The following is a 19793-nucleotide window of genomic DNA, read 5'->3' on the forward strand; positions in this document are numbered from 1 at the left end:
TAACTATGCTTCCTGGGAGTTTATTCAGTATCCTTAAGGTTAAAATGATACAAATATATTGAGAATCTGTGACTATTTCATGCTTGGTAAATTTAAAGCTCTAATGCCATCATTACATGCATAAAGCTGTACATGCCAAACCATTTGAATAATATTGAATCTTGAAAGATATTGGTCCAAAACTTTGTTTGATGCCATTAAAACCAGATAATATTGGTGTTTCTTCACATTAGGAATCATGTAATTTTTCTCCCAACCCAAGAAACCCATTCATTTTTCACATGCATACAAATTAGTCAGCTTAGATCTCCATATCTGTCTCGAACTCTTTCATATTTTATTTGAACATGGAGAATTATTATATCAGATTTAATTGGTTTTTAATTGGACCTGAACTGCCTGAAGCAACCAGATTCAAAACCTGTCTTGGGTAGTAGATATTAGTGTAATGATTATGACATCTTTATAACCAATTGGCCTATGTTCTATGATTGGATCTTCTCAGTTTTGTTTTAGCATTAATAATTTTGTAATGCAGTTAATATTCCTTTCTAAAAATGCAGCTAGGCTTAACTTGGTTTTAACTGGCAATGAACTGTGAACAACAACTACTTTTCCTACTCTGTTCTTGGGGTCAAATGATTATCATTCTAACAATTATTTCATTATTAATTTTTAAACAAAGTTTCAAAACCTTTAATGGATTGAATGGATTAATTGATTTTCAGTCATTGAACAAAGACATCCCCACATTAAATGCAGGTCCCTTTCTTGTCAAGTTGGTGAATTCAGTATTTTTTTAACAATGGATATTATGTAAAGCTATCATCAGTTACAAGATCATTTTGAAAAAATATGTCTCACAAAGACAGAATAGTATGAAAACAACTCCCACAAGTTGACAGTTGCTTATTTATCTTCTATGTTCAATTACTAGGTGCTGAAATGACAGAACTTGCAGACAAGCTGAATTATGATCGAGAAGTGATACGGGTTTGGTTTTGCAACAAGAGACAAGCACTCAAAAATACAATAAAGAAGTTAAAACAAGAGACGCCTTGATTGACTTCATCGTATCATTCCATCACAGTGCTGGAAGCTATATTTCTCTTTTTGGCAGCAGCCATATTTGTTGTGAGTAATGCAAGGTGTAAGGCAGTTCAAGAAGGGTTACTGTTTTGAGTAGTGCAAGGTGCATGGCAGTTCATGTAGGGTAAAGTGTAGGACATTATACTAGGGCAGGCCTCTAGTAGATTCATATATGGTCAGTGTTAAACACAGTCAGACTAGTGTTATAAAGGCTTCCCTTAGGGCAGAACAGGATACTTCTTAGTACTGTTTACTGCATAATAAAGGTTCCCATCTTCTGCATATGATGAGACAGGAACCTAGAAGAACAATCTGATTAAACCCGATCTAATTTTAATGGAAGGCTTTCACAAATTGACATGCACAGCTAATCACCACAACTTTATTATGCATACAATTTAGAATAATGAACTGTTGTGAAGTAACTTGTTTTGTGTAGTGGACTCTCGAAAAATTTGTGTTCTGTTGACTTGTTAATCCACCAGTCAAATTACAGATTTCATAAACGTATCAGACTGATAATCCAAGAGGGAAAATTCGGTACACACCCAGGTCATGTGACTCCTTATCGTGGTTTGATTGATCTTTAAACAGACCATCTAACACACCGATTGTTTGACCCCACTAATTGTTTAATGGTCATAGAGGGAGGCTAATTATAATGATATTCAATATACCACTGGATTGGCCATTATGTATTGTCTTTTTACACCTGCAAGATCTAGTTAGTTAACTATGTTCTATGTATTTTTTTCTAATTGCCCCTAACTAGTGATTGACCAGTTTCAGACCTTGGCCTTTCAAGCTGTTATTGATAGTCATACCAACATACATCCTTGTATTATTAGTGTTATATGGATTTCTTGGTTTAATGAGGCAATCATTTTTATCGAAACTTTATCATTAGGTAGCCAGAAGATTTGGGATTGCTGGCTTTGATCCTGTTCAAAGAAAGACTCGTATAGAAAGGATCGCAAGATCATGTGAAAGGGTTCTGAAGATTGTCATCATTCAAGATACAAGCCAGCAACAAATACTTGCGCAGAATTGGAGTCGAAGATTGTCCACAGCTAAAGTAAACAATCCAAGAAATAAAAATAGACTAAGGAAAATATTTCTTTAGATTACATGGTTTGAAAACTAAGTGTTCTCAACTGCACACATCATCATTGCAGCATGTTGTAATAGGTCCTTAATATACCTATTTTTAAAAGTGTTGGACTTGTAATTTACAGTTTTGTTTTTCACGGCATTTGCATCTAAACCTCTAGATTTGTGACTTTCAGTTTTATTTCCCCCCAACAACAAAAAATATATTAAAATGATTGTGCTTAGTTACATATGGACCACAATTTTGATGAAAAGATTTAATTAATTTGAAACGAGTTTATCAACGTCCAGTCCTGGTGAATCTCACAAATTGAATTCCATTTTTTGATAGTATTTCTGGAAAAGATATACTCAGTTTGGTGTTACGTGCAACATAATTCAAACATGAGACAAGCAACCATTATTGTAGAAATGTATTTATGGCATGGTCATTATAAATGAAAATGTGACCTTTTGTGTCACAGCTTTTGATAAAAACTAAAAGAGGTAGTTTTTTTGTTTACTGAAAATTTTATGTGGATGAAAGACTTATAAAATATTGATGAAGCAATTAAAAATTGTATCTACCAGGAAGTATCTTTTTGTGCAGTGCAAGGAATGCTCATTCTAAATTTAATCCTATGCATATTTAAAGCAATTAAATCATAACTAATCTTTCAAAGCTTTCAGAAAGGATTTAGACGTAGAATTTGGCAACTTCACTTTGAGACGATTTCAGGGTAACTGGAGAAAGAGGGAGAGAGAACAATAAAAAATAAAGCAGTCTCCTTTCGTATGATACAGGAACTAAAATTGAAAGTACACTTCTGTTTTTGATTTTTTTTGTTACTACATTTGCCTTACCAATCGACTTTGAAGAAATAAATTTCCACTAGATTACTGTTCATTCCATAGCATTTTACAAATAACTTGCGCTGCAATCCCCACTTGAGCAAGTTGATGTTCTCCTGATATGTCAGTTCCATACACATTATCAAGGTTAGGTAATGCCTGTTCTAATTATGATGAGGGTAACACTTTTAAATGAAACAGTTCATGAACTATGTAGTATTATTTTATAAGAACATTAAATTTGGTGTTTCAAGTGTGAAGGATTAAACAATTAAATTTAAGAAAAATCTTCCATATTTGACCTTAAAGATTTCTTCTGATGGTAAAAGGGGTAAGTTACATTGTGCCTAGTCATATTCAAAACTCAGAATTACAAGGATTTCTGCTCTGCACGTTAAAATGTGGATAAAATTGTAATATTGAATTATTTACTAAAAATGTCACTGAAATTTTTAAGCACTGTTGGAAAAACTGTTTGATGGTAATTGTCTTTAATCTTCACAACTTGATTTTATTTCCGTTTATCAGTGCATCTTTGCCATCTTATTTCTGTTAATTTTGCGCATCTTTTTGTTGCTCTTAAAGAGTTAGCATTACATACATTTTTTTTTTAAAATCAGTTCAGAATTACATAAACTTGGAATAAGAAATAAATGAACTTTTGCCCCTATTGGTTCCAGAGAAAGATCATTGTTTGTTAGGTTCCTAAATTCAAGGATTATTGTTTGTTAGGTCCCTAAATTCAAGGATCATTGTTTGTTAGGTCCCTAAATTCATGGTTTAAAGCAACCAAAAAATTGACACAATTTTGGGAACTCATGAAGAAAGTTAATTCACCGTAAGCATTGTGGTAGAAAACTGCCAGGACATACAGAAAGCATATCAATGAAGAAACGTTCAGAAGGTGGAAAGAATTAATGCTGAAACCCAGATCTTACTTTACTGATGCTCCAGATGAGTGGGTTGGCAAGAGAGGCTGGCTTTACCATTGGGATGTTATCTTATTACCAGTGATTAATTTCCTTTTCAGTACCTCATTTTTGGTGGATAATTTTGTTCTAAAATAATAAACATAATAAATATTTGATCATAAATAATAAAATGATGGGGAGACAGATTTGAGTATTTATAGGTCAGGGATGAACCCCTATGGGCAACGGACTGTAAGGTATTAAGGGTAAAAGAGCATTAGGGTCACAAGGGATGGTTTCCACTGTAGGTTAGCTATAGTTTATGAGAGAGAGATAGAAGAAAGAAAAGAATTTTAAGGTGTTCAAGAGGAGGAAGAATCTAGTCTACTTTTGCCACTTCTATTGTGCAATATTTTGTTATTGTCAGTAAACATTCTGCCAAGTTATATATTGGCTCTGTATTATAGTAAAACATACTTAAAATACTGTTTTTTGTTTGTGCCAAGATGTGACTAGAGAATACCCCAACCTGCAGTCACACACCGTGTTGTTGGTTTTATGTATGATGTGAAGCAAACATTATAGACCCTGTTCTGACAGTACACTGTGTAGTGACATATCAGGGTCTTTTGGTGTTTATATTTTTCTTGGGGAGGGATAGTGGTTAAGGCATTGGACTTGTGACCAGAAGGTGTGGGTTCAGCTCCCACCATTGGATCAGCTTAGATTTGTTACCATGGTGTACCTGGGAGGGAGGTACTTTGCTTGCCTCAGCACAACATAACAGAGGTGGCCAACTAGATGACCTTTGGGAGCCACAATTCTGGAGGCAATATTGGAAAAAGCCATCCATATAATTTTGCAAACATCTAGAAAATGTAACTATGAAGACAAGAATAGATGATTTAAGACAAAGTGGAAAGAAGAATTTGTTTTTGTGCAGCGTAATGGTAATATAAAATAATCTTTTTTGAACACTCGTCAGTGTTATTCAGCAAATTTTGATATAAATAAAATAAATATTAAAAAGTCCAATTAATTTAGGTATGTTATAAGAGCTGTGCCACAGGCTGTCATGAGCTATGCTATGGCCACCACTGCAATATACAATATAATTTATACCATGAAAATATTGCAATGCTGTAAACCAAAAACCAGAAAAATCCAGACCAACCTTTTAACATGCACAAATTAATGAATTGCTATTCAGACATTGTTGAGTGTTTAAACTTTAAAAGCTATGGTACTCAGGTTTTTAAAGATTTCTTTCACACATGCAAATAAAAAGTTTATCAGTGTAAAATTTCTTGCCAGATGTTTAGATATTGTGTTCCATTAGTTGTCATTATACAGGAATATATTTCACCCATGATTGGACCAAAGTCATTCTAATAAATTTATTAAAATTGAGACAGGCTTATTATTTAAGATATACAAGAAAACATTTGCTAAAATTCTTTATGATATTGGGAGCATGTGTTTATGATTCAGCATGAAGTTATTTGATATAAATGATACACCATTGTACCATTTTGTATCTTGCGTGCAACAAGAAATCCATTCTTACTCATTCTCAAAGATGTTGTATAATATTTTAAAAACTTCTCAGGTACAGGTATTAAAAAGCTTGAATTTTCTGTTCACAGAGATCAAAATTGCTAACACATGTACATACAGTTCTAATTGAAAGAATATTTACTCACTTTTTAATTTGATTTTTTAAGTTTTAGAATCTGTGAATGTTTACTGACTGTTAATTTAGCTAGCTTTTTGTGCTTATTCATGATTACTACTTTCATATTCTTCATTTTTATTGCCACAGTTTTAAATGTAATATAAGAAAAACTGCGATGATCAAATAGTTAATTTTTAGAATGTATCATTCTACACTGTCAATATATACGCTTTTTGTACTTTTTACATTTATATTTTAGAATACACAATGGTTCAGTTTTATATTTGAAATTGTGAACATTTGAAATTGTACAAATCCACAAGATTTAAAAATACAAAATCAACAGCTCAGACTTAGTTCTTTTAATTTTTGAATTACCAGTAATTTTCATTGTCACAAAAACTATAAGTAAGTGCTGTTCGGTTGTTGTATGCCATCTTTGCACAATAATGATATTTGATCATGTTTACATGATGTCCTAACTTATTGATTTGATTGAAAGTCTTATTGCATGTTTTTTGCATTTTAACTTGTCTTTTAATTATATAGTTATTTATTTTTTTGAATTTAAAAACACTAGGATAAAAGCAAACATACAGCTTATAATTCCCATTTTCCACAACTAAATTAGTGTTGATTAATACAAGTCCTGATTATGAACGGGTAATTAGTCTTTTAAATAAAGAGTTAATTCCCTTTGATATTTGTATAGTTGTTATTACTAATAATAGTAACAAAATTTATAGTTTTACTAATATTAGTAAAGTTATAGATCCATTGGCTTTTTTTTCTTCAGTTTCATCTCAAGGAGAGGCTTGAAATTTAGGATATTATTCCTTTGTTGGCAATACTTAAAACAATAGTAAAAATGGTTTTTAGAAGAAAAAAAACAATAAATTCTCAAAAAATGTTCACTGTCAATATAAATTCTCCAGTGACATGAAGAAAAGGAAATGCAGAAAGACTATTTTATGATTATTTAGAGAAATATGTTTATGAATAAAGAAAGGGCCATGGACAGCAATATCCCTGGAGTTAATCACTTCCATTACATCTTATATAAATTACTATCACTAAAATCCTCTCAGTACATTGAATTTTTCTGGTAGCAAAGAGAACACAGAACAGATGTAAAGACTGTTCGTTATGTTAATATGCAGTGTATAATTTGCTTCAGAATTGCTAATATAATGCATAATGTTTACATTTCCATGCATTCACATTTTTACATTATTGAAATCAGGAATGGAAGCAATGTGGATATCTTTTATATGTTGGTGAAAAATCTCAACTGAAACAGAATTTTCTCTCTTCTTGCCCTTGGAGTGAATGGAAGAGATGTATAGAATAATCTTCATATAGAATGAAATGTATACTCGGGTATCAGAGACAGTAATACCACCAGTCATTAGTCACAGACCATTTCACATCTTACATCAAAGCATTTGATTTTCTTACACCTGAATTGCTTACAGTTTGGGCATTTTTATTTGGTCCTGCCAACCTTGCCAGCATACACCACTTTAGATAGAAAAATTAAATTTAGTGTGCTTTTCTGCATTCATATGTAGTTGACCTGATTAGATTTTCAGTCTATGGCGTTACTTTTCTAATTCTTTTAAACATTTTTGGATGTGACAAAAACTTTGTTGGCATGATTAGGCAAAAACCACTTAAGGTATGCAGATGAGATTTTATAGGCATGCTTGTAAGTTTTTGTATGCCATTATAGCCAGTTATCTAATCTATAAATATTTGAACTTATTTTACTTAGACTTTTGGCCTGCAGTTGGGGCTTGTATGTTTTACAAACACTAATTGAGGTTTTGGTCTTGATTTTGTTGGTAAGTGACAGCCAGAAGAAAAAAAACCCAACAGAAATATGATAACATAAGTAACCGTATAAAAACATTATTATCTGGAAAATTGTACATGCATGCCTTTAAAAGGACATAAAAATATTAGTTTACAACAAAGAATTTTTTGTAAAGTTTAATGATTGTTCATTTATCATTTAAACCTTTTCTTAATACCAAAATCAGTTTGTTGCAGTTCAAATGCAGCATAGTGCATATGTACTATGTAAAGTGCAATATATCTGTTAACATTGTCAGTTCAACATGAAAATAAATTTTTTTATACTTAATATAGGATTGAGACTAAAGAATTCAATAGCTAGCATATCATACTTGTAGATTCCTTGTCATTTTAGTTCACTAAAAACATATCCTTATGTCTTTATTTATTAGCTGTACATTAACTAGTTATTCTACATAGTTTTATCCTTGACCAGCCAGGAGCTGTATTTCTGAAAACTTTGTATTTTTTTACTATTTCATCTTTGTATTACATGTACATGCATTTGTGTATTACATGGACTTGTGTTGATTAATTTTTTTATATTCCACATTTGTGTTTTTGTAAGATGGTGATGTGCAAACATTTTATTATTTATTAACCATTTTATATCTGAATCTCTCTCTCTCTCTCTCTCTCTCTCTCTCTCTCTCTCTGTGTCTCTCTCTCTCTCTCTTTCTTTATATATCTGTCTCTCACATTTATTCATACACATGCACACCCCAAAGGGAAGATGTAATGAGTGAAAGAGATATATTTTTGTTTGTGCAGTACATTTATTTTTATTATTGTCTCCTTTCATGTTGTTTCCTAAACTACCTTAGTATTTTGGGCTAGCTTTTAAAAAGTAAGACATTTCTCACTGAAAAATACTGATGACTTGGTTTCTCGACTTTCATCCCATTTGTTTCATTCATAGGCTTTAATCTAGCCTTGCATATGGTGTTTTCCATCCAAAGATGTCCTATCCAATAACCAGCTTTTAGTATATTGCTTCTTTTCTAGGGGACAAACATTCAGAGGATGTCACTAAGCTTCAGACATGAAATCCCTTTTCATAGGTAAATTTCACGATTTGTATCTAGACAGAACCATGCATTGTCACACAGGAGCAATACTGTAATTGCCTTTTCCATCCGTCCCTTCATGCTGCTTTCTGTCAGCATTGACTTACCAACCCTAACGATTTTACAACAAGACTTAGTGAAATGACTTATAACTTATAGAATTACAGAACAATAACAACAAATATGAAAATAGGATCATCTCAGTCAAATTCATATATTAGCTTGTTTGGGTTTTGTCTTGGTCTGGGTTTTAGATTTGGTGGAGTTAGTTTGGGAATCAGGTTGTCCTGACATGAGGTGTTACTAATGCTTTAATCTACCCATGTTCATGTAAGACTACCTGCTTGGTCAAGCATTTTGTAGTATTGAAATGTCATCCAGCAAACAAAACTCTTGGAATGTGAAGGGTACAGTCATCCAAACAAACAATCAACAAAGAAATAAAAAAGACTATTACGATCTTTGGCCATGCTTGGAGAAAAGGGAATGTGATGAATACTTTTATTGGACATACATGCCATTTGATTATTGCTTATACAGGAGAGATGATTGCAGACTCCATGCAAGTGAAGTTTAAAAATAAAGATTACATAGAGTTGAACAGCATAGCAAAAAGCCATTGATCTCAACTTCTTCTGGAACTGCAGTTTCATCAAGAGGTGAAGAATACATTATAAATGTTTTAGTTGGACAAAATATTGAGTTTGCTGTATCAGACCATACCACAACTCTAAACTTTTCAATCTAAGTCGAACATTGCAGTGCATAATATTTCATTATACAATACAGAAATTGATATTATGCACATAAGAATATTGACTGACAAACTTTTTTTAGGGTTGACATATCTGTCAGCATAGCTCTCAACCCTGAAGCTTAATTGGTTGCCATTTCATAGGTGGATTGCCCATTACATGTAAATGTACCATTTATATACCTTTTTTCTGGTCCCATTTTGATGGAGTTATTGCCTTTTTCCGATCAGTATTACATCTCCACTGTAGTGGATCTCTTTAAACCAATATAACTCGTTTGATGCAGTTTGGTATGTAGATTGCCTCACAGATCCTTGATGTGACTTTTGTGGGTTTTATCTCATCAACTCCATTTTGAATAGAGTTGTGGCCCTTAACAATTAACTTCATATCATCATCTATCATGTTGCTTGTAACCAACATTGCTTTGCAACCAGTGAACATAGCTATTTGGTAGGTGCATTGCCTATTACTTGTAGTTGTGCCTTTAAAATATTTTGTCTTTTGGAGTCCTATTTTGATGGAGTTATTTCCCTTTTTTTGGCTGCATTTGATTTTACATAGTTGCAACACTTGTGTCAGGTTCTTAATGAAATGAATAGAACACAGCACAAAGATGGCATATTTAGGTCAAGAAGAAGAATGAAAATAAAGTAAACAAGATGGCAAGAGAAACAAAACAGAGTATGTTGAAGTTATAACTAAGCCTTCATGGAGACTCATGTTGTGTTTTATCTTCTTTTTTTTTTTAATTCACTGCTGAATTGCACCTTGACATGTGATTAATTTCATTTCACCCCTCACATTCCCAATTTGAACAAGGCCAGTATTACACCTCTGCTACCACAGATCATTGTAGTCTGCATAGCTCAAGAACCATTCAACATATCGTGATGCAGTTTGCTATGTACCATGATGCATAGACCTGTCTGTGCCTTTTCTTGGTCTAAACTCTATTTTGAATCATGTTATTGTCCTTGACAATTAACTTCATATTTTGATATTATTTGTAACAAGCATAGCTTTCTAACCCTTGCATATACAGTCAAAACCTGTCATAACGGTCACCCTTATTTAGCAGTCACCTGTTCACAACAGCCATTCTAATTCCAACTCTAATTTCAGCAGTGTTATTGTCCTTTCCCCATCAGTATTTAATCTCCCAGATCCTTCAAAATAGTTCAGAAACTATTCAACAAATCTTGGTGTGTACATTGTTTCAAGACCTCAGTGCTTCTTTTATGTCGGGGGTTTGTCTTGTCAGCTCCATTTTAGATCAGGTAACTTAAGATTCTCACATGGAATATTGGTTAAAATTGGCATAGCACAAGAACCATTCAGCATATTCGGATGAATTTGGTATGAAAAGTGTCTTACATACCTGCATGCACTTTTAACGAGTTTTAATCTCATTTAGAAGAGTTATGGTCCCTGATTGCTCTTCTTTGCTTAGGGGGCGCTCACCAGTTATTATGTACTTTTGAGAGAGTGACGTATGTAAGATGAAGTTGTTTGCATTTGTAATATGCACAATGGAGAGATTGTTGGCATACCTCTATGCTACTTTAATGTAATTTGGCTCACATGCCTTTGGATATTGTGCTTTTGGAAATTGTATATGATCTAAGCACACTGCTAACTAAAATGACTGCTCCCTTGTGCTCAAAAAATCAGCCTGAATTAGTCTAAAGTGCACTATCCATAGCAGTTATTAAAATAGGGAAAATGAATTTTGCCAGACACGACAATAGCTTCTGAAAGTGCAATGAATGAATTACCAAAGATATAAAATGTATAAAAAAAAAGTTTTCAGCTCTTTTTTATACAGTTCACCTCTGAATTTCAGGAAGTGAAAATGACCAAGTGGAGCTTGCAGTTTTTTGAAAGGTGCACATCTGGAGTAAGGCCAAGCTGTATACTCAATAACCCATATTACACCAATCAGTCATCCTCCAAAATAACAGGAATTAAAGATTCTTTGAACTATACCTAAGATATACAATTTCTTTTTTAAATAGCCAGTAAAACCTGTGAGGAAAGCCAGGGAAATTCTAACCCTATACAAAATACGAAAATGTAGAGTGCCACCTTAATATTCCACAAGAGCACTTCACCAAATGTTGCTGATTTCAGCCAAATAGCATGTGACTTAAGATCCATGACACCTTGGATACTTTTTTTATTTTTATTTCCAGCATTCCACAACATCATTTGTGTGAGTTGCAGCCCCTGATTGTCCATCCTCCTCACTTCAGTTTCAACAGCATAAGCTTACTAAGCTTGTTTGCCTTTTCAACCATATCTGGCTTGTAGATTTGTAGATTTATATTTATAAGACCACGTATGAGTTCAGTTTCAAATGCTGCCATTTAGAAAACATAGGGTCCGAGATTTGCCCATCCCACGGCATAACCTTACAAAGGACTATTGCATTTCAGCCAGTTATCATGTACGTCTACATTGAATGAGTTGGATCAGCATTCCAAATCATTGTTTGGAAGAGTTATGGTCCCTAAATGCCCGTCGCCAATATTTGGGGTTCTACAACAGATGTTCTTCTGTTCAAGGTGCTGCCAGGCAATTGTATTGAGCAGGTCACTTCTCAATGCAGCCATCTCTACTAATCAAGAAACATTTATCATGTAACATTCCAAATTAATAGTGCCATAACATGACATCATCATTATTTCGTATACACTGTGACATAATAGTTAGCAAAATAAACTTGGGGTTTTGTTGTGAAATGTTTAAAAAAAATCAAACTTGTTTTCATTAGTTAGGCAGAAGTATTTTCTCACAGCATGACACAGTGTTGTATTCAAGTTCTTTTTATAAAGGGGCATATTCATAGCTGCCAACCCTCACGAATTTGGTGTGAATTTCACGACTTTTTCAGCGATTCACGGATTCACGCCGCAAGCCAAAAATTCACGAATTCTCCAATCCTCAATTATTTTAAATCTTTAATAAAATAACCCATTTCCCGTTAAGCGCTAGTCGTGATATTCGCAGTTGCCTAGACGGTCCGGTACTGCTTGTCGCGATATTAGTAGATCTACAGCCAATTAGTACAGTTGGCCCGGTAGCAAGCATTTTAGCCTATTTTAATCTGTATGTATAAGAGTAGTTTTACAAATGCATTTGAGAGAAACTGGGGCCTAACCGGAATTTTGCTCCGCGCATGCGTCACCAACAATGATTTGAGTTACGGTTCAGCATCGAATCTACGATTTTGAAAACGTCTTCACCACTAAGAAAAAAGAACTTTATGACTCAAAAAGTGAAGTTTAATTTGGAATATATCAAAAATTGGCCGTGCATTCTGCCATTAAACATTGATATTCATCATGCTTTTTTGCACTCAGTGCGCCATCACAGAGACGATGAGAGGAAGCACGTCGGTTGCAAAAAACACGTAGAAGTTGGGAAAATTAAGAATTCGCAGATTTCAGCTCCGGAATATTTTAAACAATTGGCGGAAGAAATGCAGGCTACCAACACTGAAATATTATTTGTGAGTTTTCTTGTCGAACACAATCTACCTTTATCAGCTGGAGACCATGCTAAACATTTGTTATGATAAATGTTGCCGGACTCAAAAATCGATTCCAAATTTTCATGTGGAAGGACCAAAAGTGCTGCAGCTCCTGTGCATTCCTCACAGCAACAGTGCAAGCGAAAGTGTATTTTCTCTTGTGAGGAAAAAATAAGACTTTAGGGTCTCATTAGCTGCAGAAAATTTGTCAGTAATTTTAGTCACCAAGATCAACCAGCCGGCAAGAAGTCTGAACTGTTTAGAAAACAAATTTGCGATCAAGCAGTTGAGGAAGTTCAAGTCTGCCACAGTATCATGTCTTGATAAATAAATATTTCTGCATATATGTAGTGTTTTAGTTTTATAGTGTAGTATTGACTTGATATAGTGTAGTATTGACGGTCGGAGTGGATGGAGTTATTGTCATGGTATTTTTCACGAATTCTTGTCCAAATTCACGACTTTTTATCCCTATTTTCACTAATTGTGAGCCTGGAAGGTTGGCAGCTATGCATATTATAAGAAATTTATTTCAGCCTGTGTACAAGTATATAATTTTGCCATCATTTTATGAAAATAACGTTTGGAATGGATGTTTCTATGTACTGGGCATGAAAAGCTTAAAAATTTACCATAGTCAGCAAAAAACATATTTTGGCCTTATTTAAAACATTCTGAGATTTTGTTAATGGGTACATGGATCAGGAACTAATGAAATATTCCAAAATGAGATTCATAGTGTCATGTCTGCAAAATATTCAAATATCTTTTTGGTTCTCAGTTGAATCATTAACCAGAAAAAAATGTAATGGTCATTTTGCATTTATATAAAACCTTTAAATATTCATTTTGAAGACTACATATAAAAGCCATTATTCTTTCCTATTTTTGGTGAACATTTCAGTTGAGAACTTGAAAGTTCTTTTAATATATTGCACATGCAAAGATTTTTTACATCATATTAAAATATGTCTCTGTTTCACAAGTGATTGTGACTATTAAAAGAAGTTCTGAATGATCAAAATTTGGTCACAATATGCATTTCTTGGCTGACTTGGACATACTATCAAGGCTGTTTTTATCTCTGTAAATCTTATCTATTCCAAACATTAATTTTGCATAAATTTAAATTTTACATAAAGTTTACATAAAGAGTTGGAATTATATAAAGGGGCATATTACAATTGAGTAAATTCCCCTTTCATGTATACATAATACAAATCTGTATTAAATCCTTTATTTATGATTGTAGACCATCAACTGTAATTACTAAATAGTAGCAGTGTTTAACTGCATTTTTCTTTGGGAGTACCAGCTTCAACAAATTTAGAAGATGAGTTCATTAACCAGTTGCATCCAATAATTTTAACTTGTTCAAACAGAACAGATTGTTATTCCTATCCAAATGTGGAAGGGTATTCATGTTTCATGAACACGTTTCAAGTTTCAAATACTGTATTTCATATATATATATATATATATATATATCATCACCCATATTTTGTTTAATGCAAGTACAAAATGAGAGATGGATTTGGATGTTTATATTGAATTTTAAACGTGATGCTTTTTTTATTGTCTAAAACTTTTGTTGAAAGCATATATTTTTTAGTGCTGAAATGTTCAATTTATTTTTTAATTTTAAAATCTCTATCTTCTGCATTTCATTTCTTTTAGTTTTTTTCAAGTAAACATTCTTCTTAATGTAATGAAGCTGTAACCATTGGAAACTACCAGTTATTGAGAAAACAAATAAGAAGTTTTCACTCCAGTTTAAGAATTTTTACAACATTGAGCCAGTGTTCTCACCATATCTAATCAAACACTTTTGGCATTAATACATCCCATCACAATGATAATATTCTTTCTTCACAGCTTTTCTTTTTAATTTTTTATTGCCAGGGTACCACCTTCATCCTATATGTCAAGTGTTTTCTTAATGCGATAAAACCAGTCTTGAGGCACTGCCCATTCTTCTAACAAAAATAGTCTTTAGAGATAAGTGGTCTCTCAGCAAAGGTAAAAACACTTATAGCAGTTGAATCTGTACATTAAGAAACTGGTCTCAAGATAGGTGGTCTCCCAAAAGTGGACTTTCAAGTTGGGTTTAAATATAAGAAGTTTTAAATATACCAATGATCCATGTCAGTACATGGGGTATTTGTTTTTTCAAAGGTCAGCATTTATTTTATGTTGTTTTCCTAAGTTTTACATATTTTCATATTTTAGTTCAGTTGCTGTATAGAATTGAAGACTTCTTAATTACATTGTGAATGTTTTATAGGAAGTATACATATTTTTATATGATATTTTATTGCTTATTTGTAAGACAGTTTGACCATGTATTTCTTCATACGATGTTGATGTATTCATTATTGTTTGTCCTATGTTACCTTTGATCTGATTATACATTTGATATTTAACTTTCAACTGACAAATCCATTGTTTTTTCTTTGCCTGGATTGGTTCCTTCCATAGGTGCAAGAATCTTCTGTTTACAAGTTTTCTATTTCTGTCATTACAAAATACCTCTTTTTTATTCTGACTACACATATCTTTTACTGGTATAATTTCAAGAACTCTATGTATTTTAAAGACATCTTTACATTTTTATATGAAGTACTGCCTTTGGCAGTGTCACTCATTTTTGAATTACAGTATCCATTTTTAAAAAAAATTAAATCAGTCTGTGTGTAGTATTAACATGTGGTGTATGATGTTGTTTCTAGTAGCTGAAAATATTCAGTACACTAAGTCTTTTTATTTGTCATGTGAAAGTTTTCATCCATTGAAATTTGTAATTTGTAAAAGAAAGCTCAGAAAACCGCAGAAAGAAATATTACTTTAAAATGCTTTTATGACACTGGTTTCACCAGATATAAAAAACTAGACTGTGTCAAAAAAGGTAACACTGAAGTTAACTGATCTTCAAGGGAAAATCAGGAGATGGTTACCTTTATAATAAAAAAATATAGGTTTCTTGTTACATGCAGAAAGACCTGATGTATTTTTGACCATTGTCCATGGGTTAGTCATAAGTAATAACAGTAGCTGTAAGCTTTCATATTGGACATTTTGTCTCTAAACTTTGCTCTCTCATAGGTTGGGCTCTACAATTTATTAAGTAGTTCAGAAAGTGGAACAAGTATAGGGTGAAATTGTTTGTATGTAATTATAACAAGAACATTGGAGAGAATATTTGCATACCTGTTTGCTTCTCTAATGTACTGTGCCTAAACATTTCTTTACATGTGGTATTACGGAAATAATGCACTACCACAAGCAGACAGTAGCTCCCATGTTCTTGAGAAATGCTTGAATTGGTTCGAACATCACATGCTTGAGGAGTTATTCAAATTAGGAAAATGAAATTTGCCTGAGTAGACAAAACTCTCTTCTGTAAGTGTAATTAATAAATTATAAAAGCATACACACAAAAAAACTACAAAAATGCATTTTCAGGTTTTGTTTCTCCAATTGATCTCAGAAGTCTGCAAGTGAAAATGACCAGCAGAGCTAGTATTTAAAGAGATTCCCATTCAAAGTAATGCCAAGCTGTAAGTAGCATTAAATCCAACAATCATATGCCTAAATACATGGTATTACAAATTATTTTAACAACAATTATCATTGAAAAGGTCTGTTTTAGATTTCCAGGATAACGAATGAAGAAAACCTAAGAAGTTCTTTTTCTTTTAAAATCAAACCATGTACAAGTTACAAAACTGTGGAGTGGAATCTCAGTTGTTGTTTACAACACTGAGTCGGTGTGTGTAGAAAGATATTGTAGTATTCATAATGCTTAGTTGTAATACAACACTGAAATTTCTCATGGTAAGTTTTTATGTCAAAAACTCCACAGCAAATGTTTCAAGATCCATCTTGCAAAAAAAGTTAGTCCAGACTCGAGTGTAAAATTTAGACTTGTACTCAGCTGATCGTGGGATACATTTGAGATCTCATGACTTGTTAAATTGCAAATGAAGTTATTTTAGTAAAAGCTAAGGTTTCAAATGAAGTCACCCATTGTGTGCTATACTGTATTAGAAACATGTTTACAATATAATCTTTAAATGAAGTGACCTATGGTGTGCTGTACTGTATCAGAAAAGTGTATATGACATTATGTTTCAAAGAGGTCACCCATGGTGTGCTATACTGGATTAGAAATTTGTTTACAATATGATATTAAAATGAAGTCACCTGTAGTGTACTATACTTTATTCGAAACATTAATACAAAATCATCTTTAAATGAAGACACCCATGGTCTGCTATACTTTATTTGAAATATGTTTACAAAATTATCTTTAAATCAGGTCACCAATAGTGTGCTTATACTTTATTAAAAGCATGTATGCCATATCATCTTTAATGGAAGTTGCCCATTGTGTGTAATACTGCATCAGAAAAGTGTATACAAAATTATCTTTAAGTAAAGTCACCCATGCTGTGCTGTGTATATAACATGATCTTTAAATGAGGTCTTTCGTGGTGTGCTCTGCTTTATTCGAATCATTCTTACAAAATTTTCTTTAATGAACTGTGTTGAGTAAATTTTGCTATTATGTAGCATAATGACTGATCTCTCTGCAACTCGCGCAAACGCATTGAAAAAGAGATGCTTTAGAATCTTCCTCATTTCAGTAGAGTAATACTGACATATTAAAATCCATGCAGTTTACTTGGGGCAAGAGATTTTAAACTTTTATCTTAAAAATGTATACTGTTTGAAACAGGTTTTGGACTTAACAAAAATTGTATTTAAACATGGATCTGAGTTTACATGTGCATATTACATGCAATGTATGCATCCATACAAAATCACTAGGATACAGACAGCTTCTAAAATCAATTTTAGCTGCAGTGTGCAAAATCTGTATAACTACTCCTTAGTCAGTGATAATATGACACATATAAAACAAATGTTTGCTATATTGTTTACTACAAAATCGAGAGATTTATCAAGTTTCCATACTGTAATCAAAGTGTGCCATAAAGAGGGTTTCAGCTTATATTACAACAAGTGTGGAAATCATAAATACTTTGGACCAGAGTTTGGGCTTGAGATGCTATATAACCAATCACAGATAATTTTACTTCAGAACATTAATTGTGATTGGTTGATCAAGAAAACTCCATCTCAGACTCAAGCTCAAAGTTTTAGGATCTCCAGACCAGATTTTTATTTCACCAATACAAGTTGTGAAGTCAAGTCCAGACTTGTGCTGTTTGGTTTGTTAATTTTAAGTTAATCTTGCATTTCAGCCAATGAGATTGCTTGATTGTAAACGACAGTATAAGTATTGACTTGAGTTCTGTTGGTGAAATCCTGACCTGTTCATTCATTTCAGTTAAATGTCAGGCCTGAGTCCATTATTGTTTACTGTTGAAACTTGGCTGGTATAAAATGAATATGGTATTTATTTCTTTTGTTGATGTTGATACATTTTAAATGTATGTGTATGTATTTTTTAAACTACAGCTATCCGTATAGATGTCAGCCTGCTATGTGCAATCATTTGTGTAAGAATTCCACATTTTAAAAAATATCACATCATTTGAAAGCTTTCTGTGTGTTTTTTTACTCTTTGCTAATGACTGTATTGTATCTTAATATGTATAGTTATTCTCAGAAAAATTCTTTGGAAAGTTCTTATTTAGTATGAGATCTTAAAATTGTCCTTAAAGACTGAATAAGACCCTGTCCAGACGAATTCCGAATACAAGACCTATATTTTGATTCATACTTTCAGTCAAATCTTCACGTTAGATTTTTAAATTCATTGATGGCAATTTTTTTTAAATAATGAAAAATGGAACTGATTCATACATTACTCCTCTGGTCATATGCTACGCCTTCAGATGGTGTACGTGTATTTTCACCTTTTTGGTTCCCATTTTCCAAAGTTTTGTAGCAGAGCAGTCTTTTGAAAGAGAACCCCTGTCTTGAAAACCATAGCACACTTACACCATCTTGTGACATACATAAAGATGGACAATTTGATATTTCAATAGATTTTGAGACCAAAATGTCAAAGATGAAGACCAGAACAAAGTAGTTTCTGTAAATTAATTGCAAACCACATACCTTCACCACACTTTGTGGGTGTACAAGAAGAACTATTTAATAACTTTTGCGGTCAAAAGTTTCTCCAAGAGTTGGGAGAAAACAGAACTAAATTTTTGTTCAGCATCATCGTCTTTCAACAAAATTTAATGAACGGTTTGCTCTGGGAGCAAAGGAGGAACCTATTTTCCTCTAAATGGAACATCGTAAAGCTAAGCAGATTAGGCAATGACGTATCTTTACTTTTAGACATAATTCCGTCGTGTACATTTAGATCACGTGGCTGTACGGTTCATTGATATTATGGAGTGGTCTTTAGTCTGATGTGCATCATCTATTCATAATTGCAGTTTCATTCATCTCAGATATATATATATATATATATATATATATATATATATATATATATATATATATATATATATATAGCACATGGTCTGCTGGCATTGAGGTAGTTTATTTTTGTTCAGTTGATGCCGATCCATCATCTAGTATGACCGCCGTTAAGAAAACAAAATCACATTGAACAACAACTCAAATACTACTGTTCAGAATTTAACAAATTTGAAAGAAAGCATGTTGACATAAAGATCTTTCAGATTTATTCAAATTATAGCTATCCGCTGTCAGATAATGCCGATTTTGCCGAAAAATAGAAAAACCTTTCAATAACTTGTCTTTTAAAAAAAATTGCTCAACAGAATTCAGCTAAATGTTATAGTAATCAATCTTGCAAGAATGGCTTTAAAAAAAATATGTATAAATGATGCCGATCTTTCCACAAAAATGGCAAACGTTACTGATATTATAAAAACCTTTAGAAAATTCATTTTCAAAATATTACCCAATTTTATAGCATTTTGGCATAAAGGGGTTGCAAATCTGTACAGATGC

At 32.7% G+C, this 19793-nt stretch overlaps 1 protein-coding gene across 2 annotated transcripts in view; it reads left to right on the plus strand.

Moving 5' to 3' along the window:
* The window catches only part of LOC149779342 (uncharacterized), a 144620-nt gene extending 126220 nt beyond the window's left edge, over positions 1–18400 (plus strand). For both annotated transcript variants that reach the window (XM_089939961.1, XM_089939962.1), the window contains exon 10: positions 938–18400. In XM_089939961.1, the coding sequence (XP_089796087.1) occupies positions 938–1062 (125 nt within the window). In that variant the 3' untranslated portion in view covers positions 1063–18400. The remainder of the gene's footprint in view (positions 1–937) is intronic.
* Positions 18401–19793: the final 1393 nt, after the last annotated feature.

This window comes from Sinohyriopsis cumingii, chromosome 17 (assembly GCF_028554795.1).
Source record: "Sinohyriopsis cumingii isolate HCF-2022 chromosome 17, ASM2855479v2, whole genome shotgun sequence".
NCBI classification, from domain to species: domain Eukaryota; kingdom Metazoa; phylum Mollusca; class Bivalvia; order Unionida; family Unionidae; genus Sinohyriopsis; species Sinohyriopsis cumingii.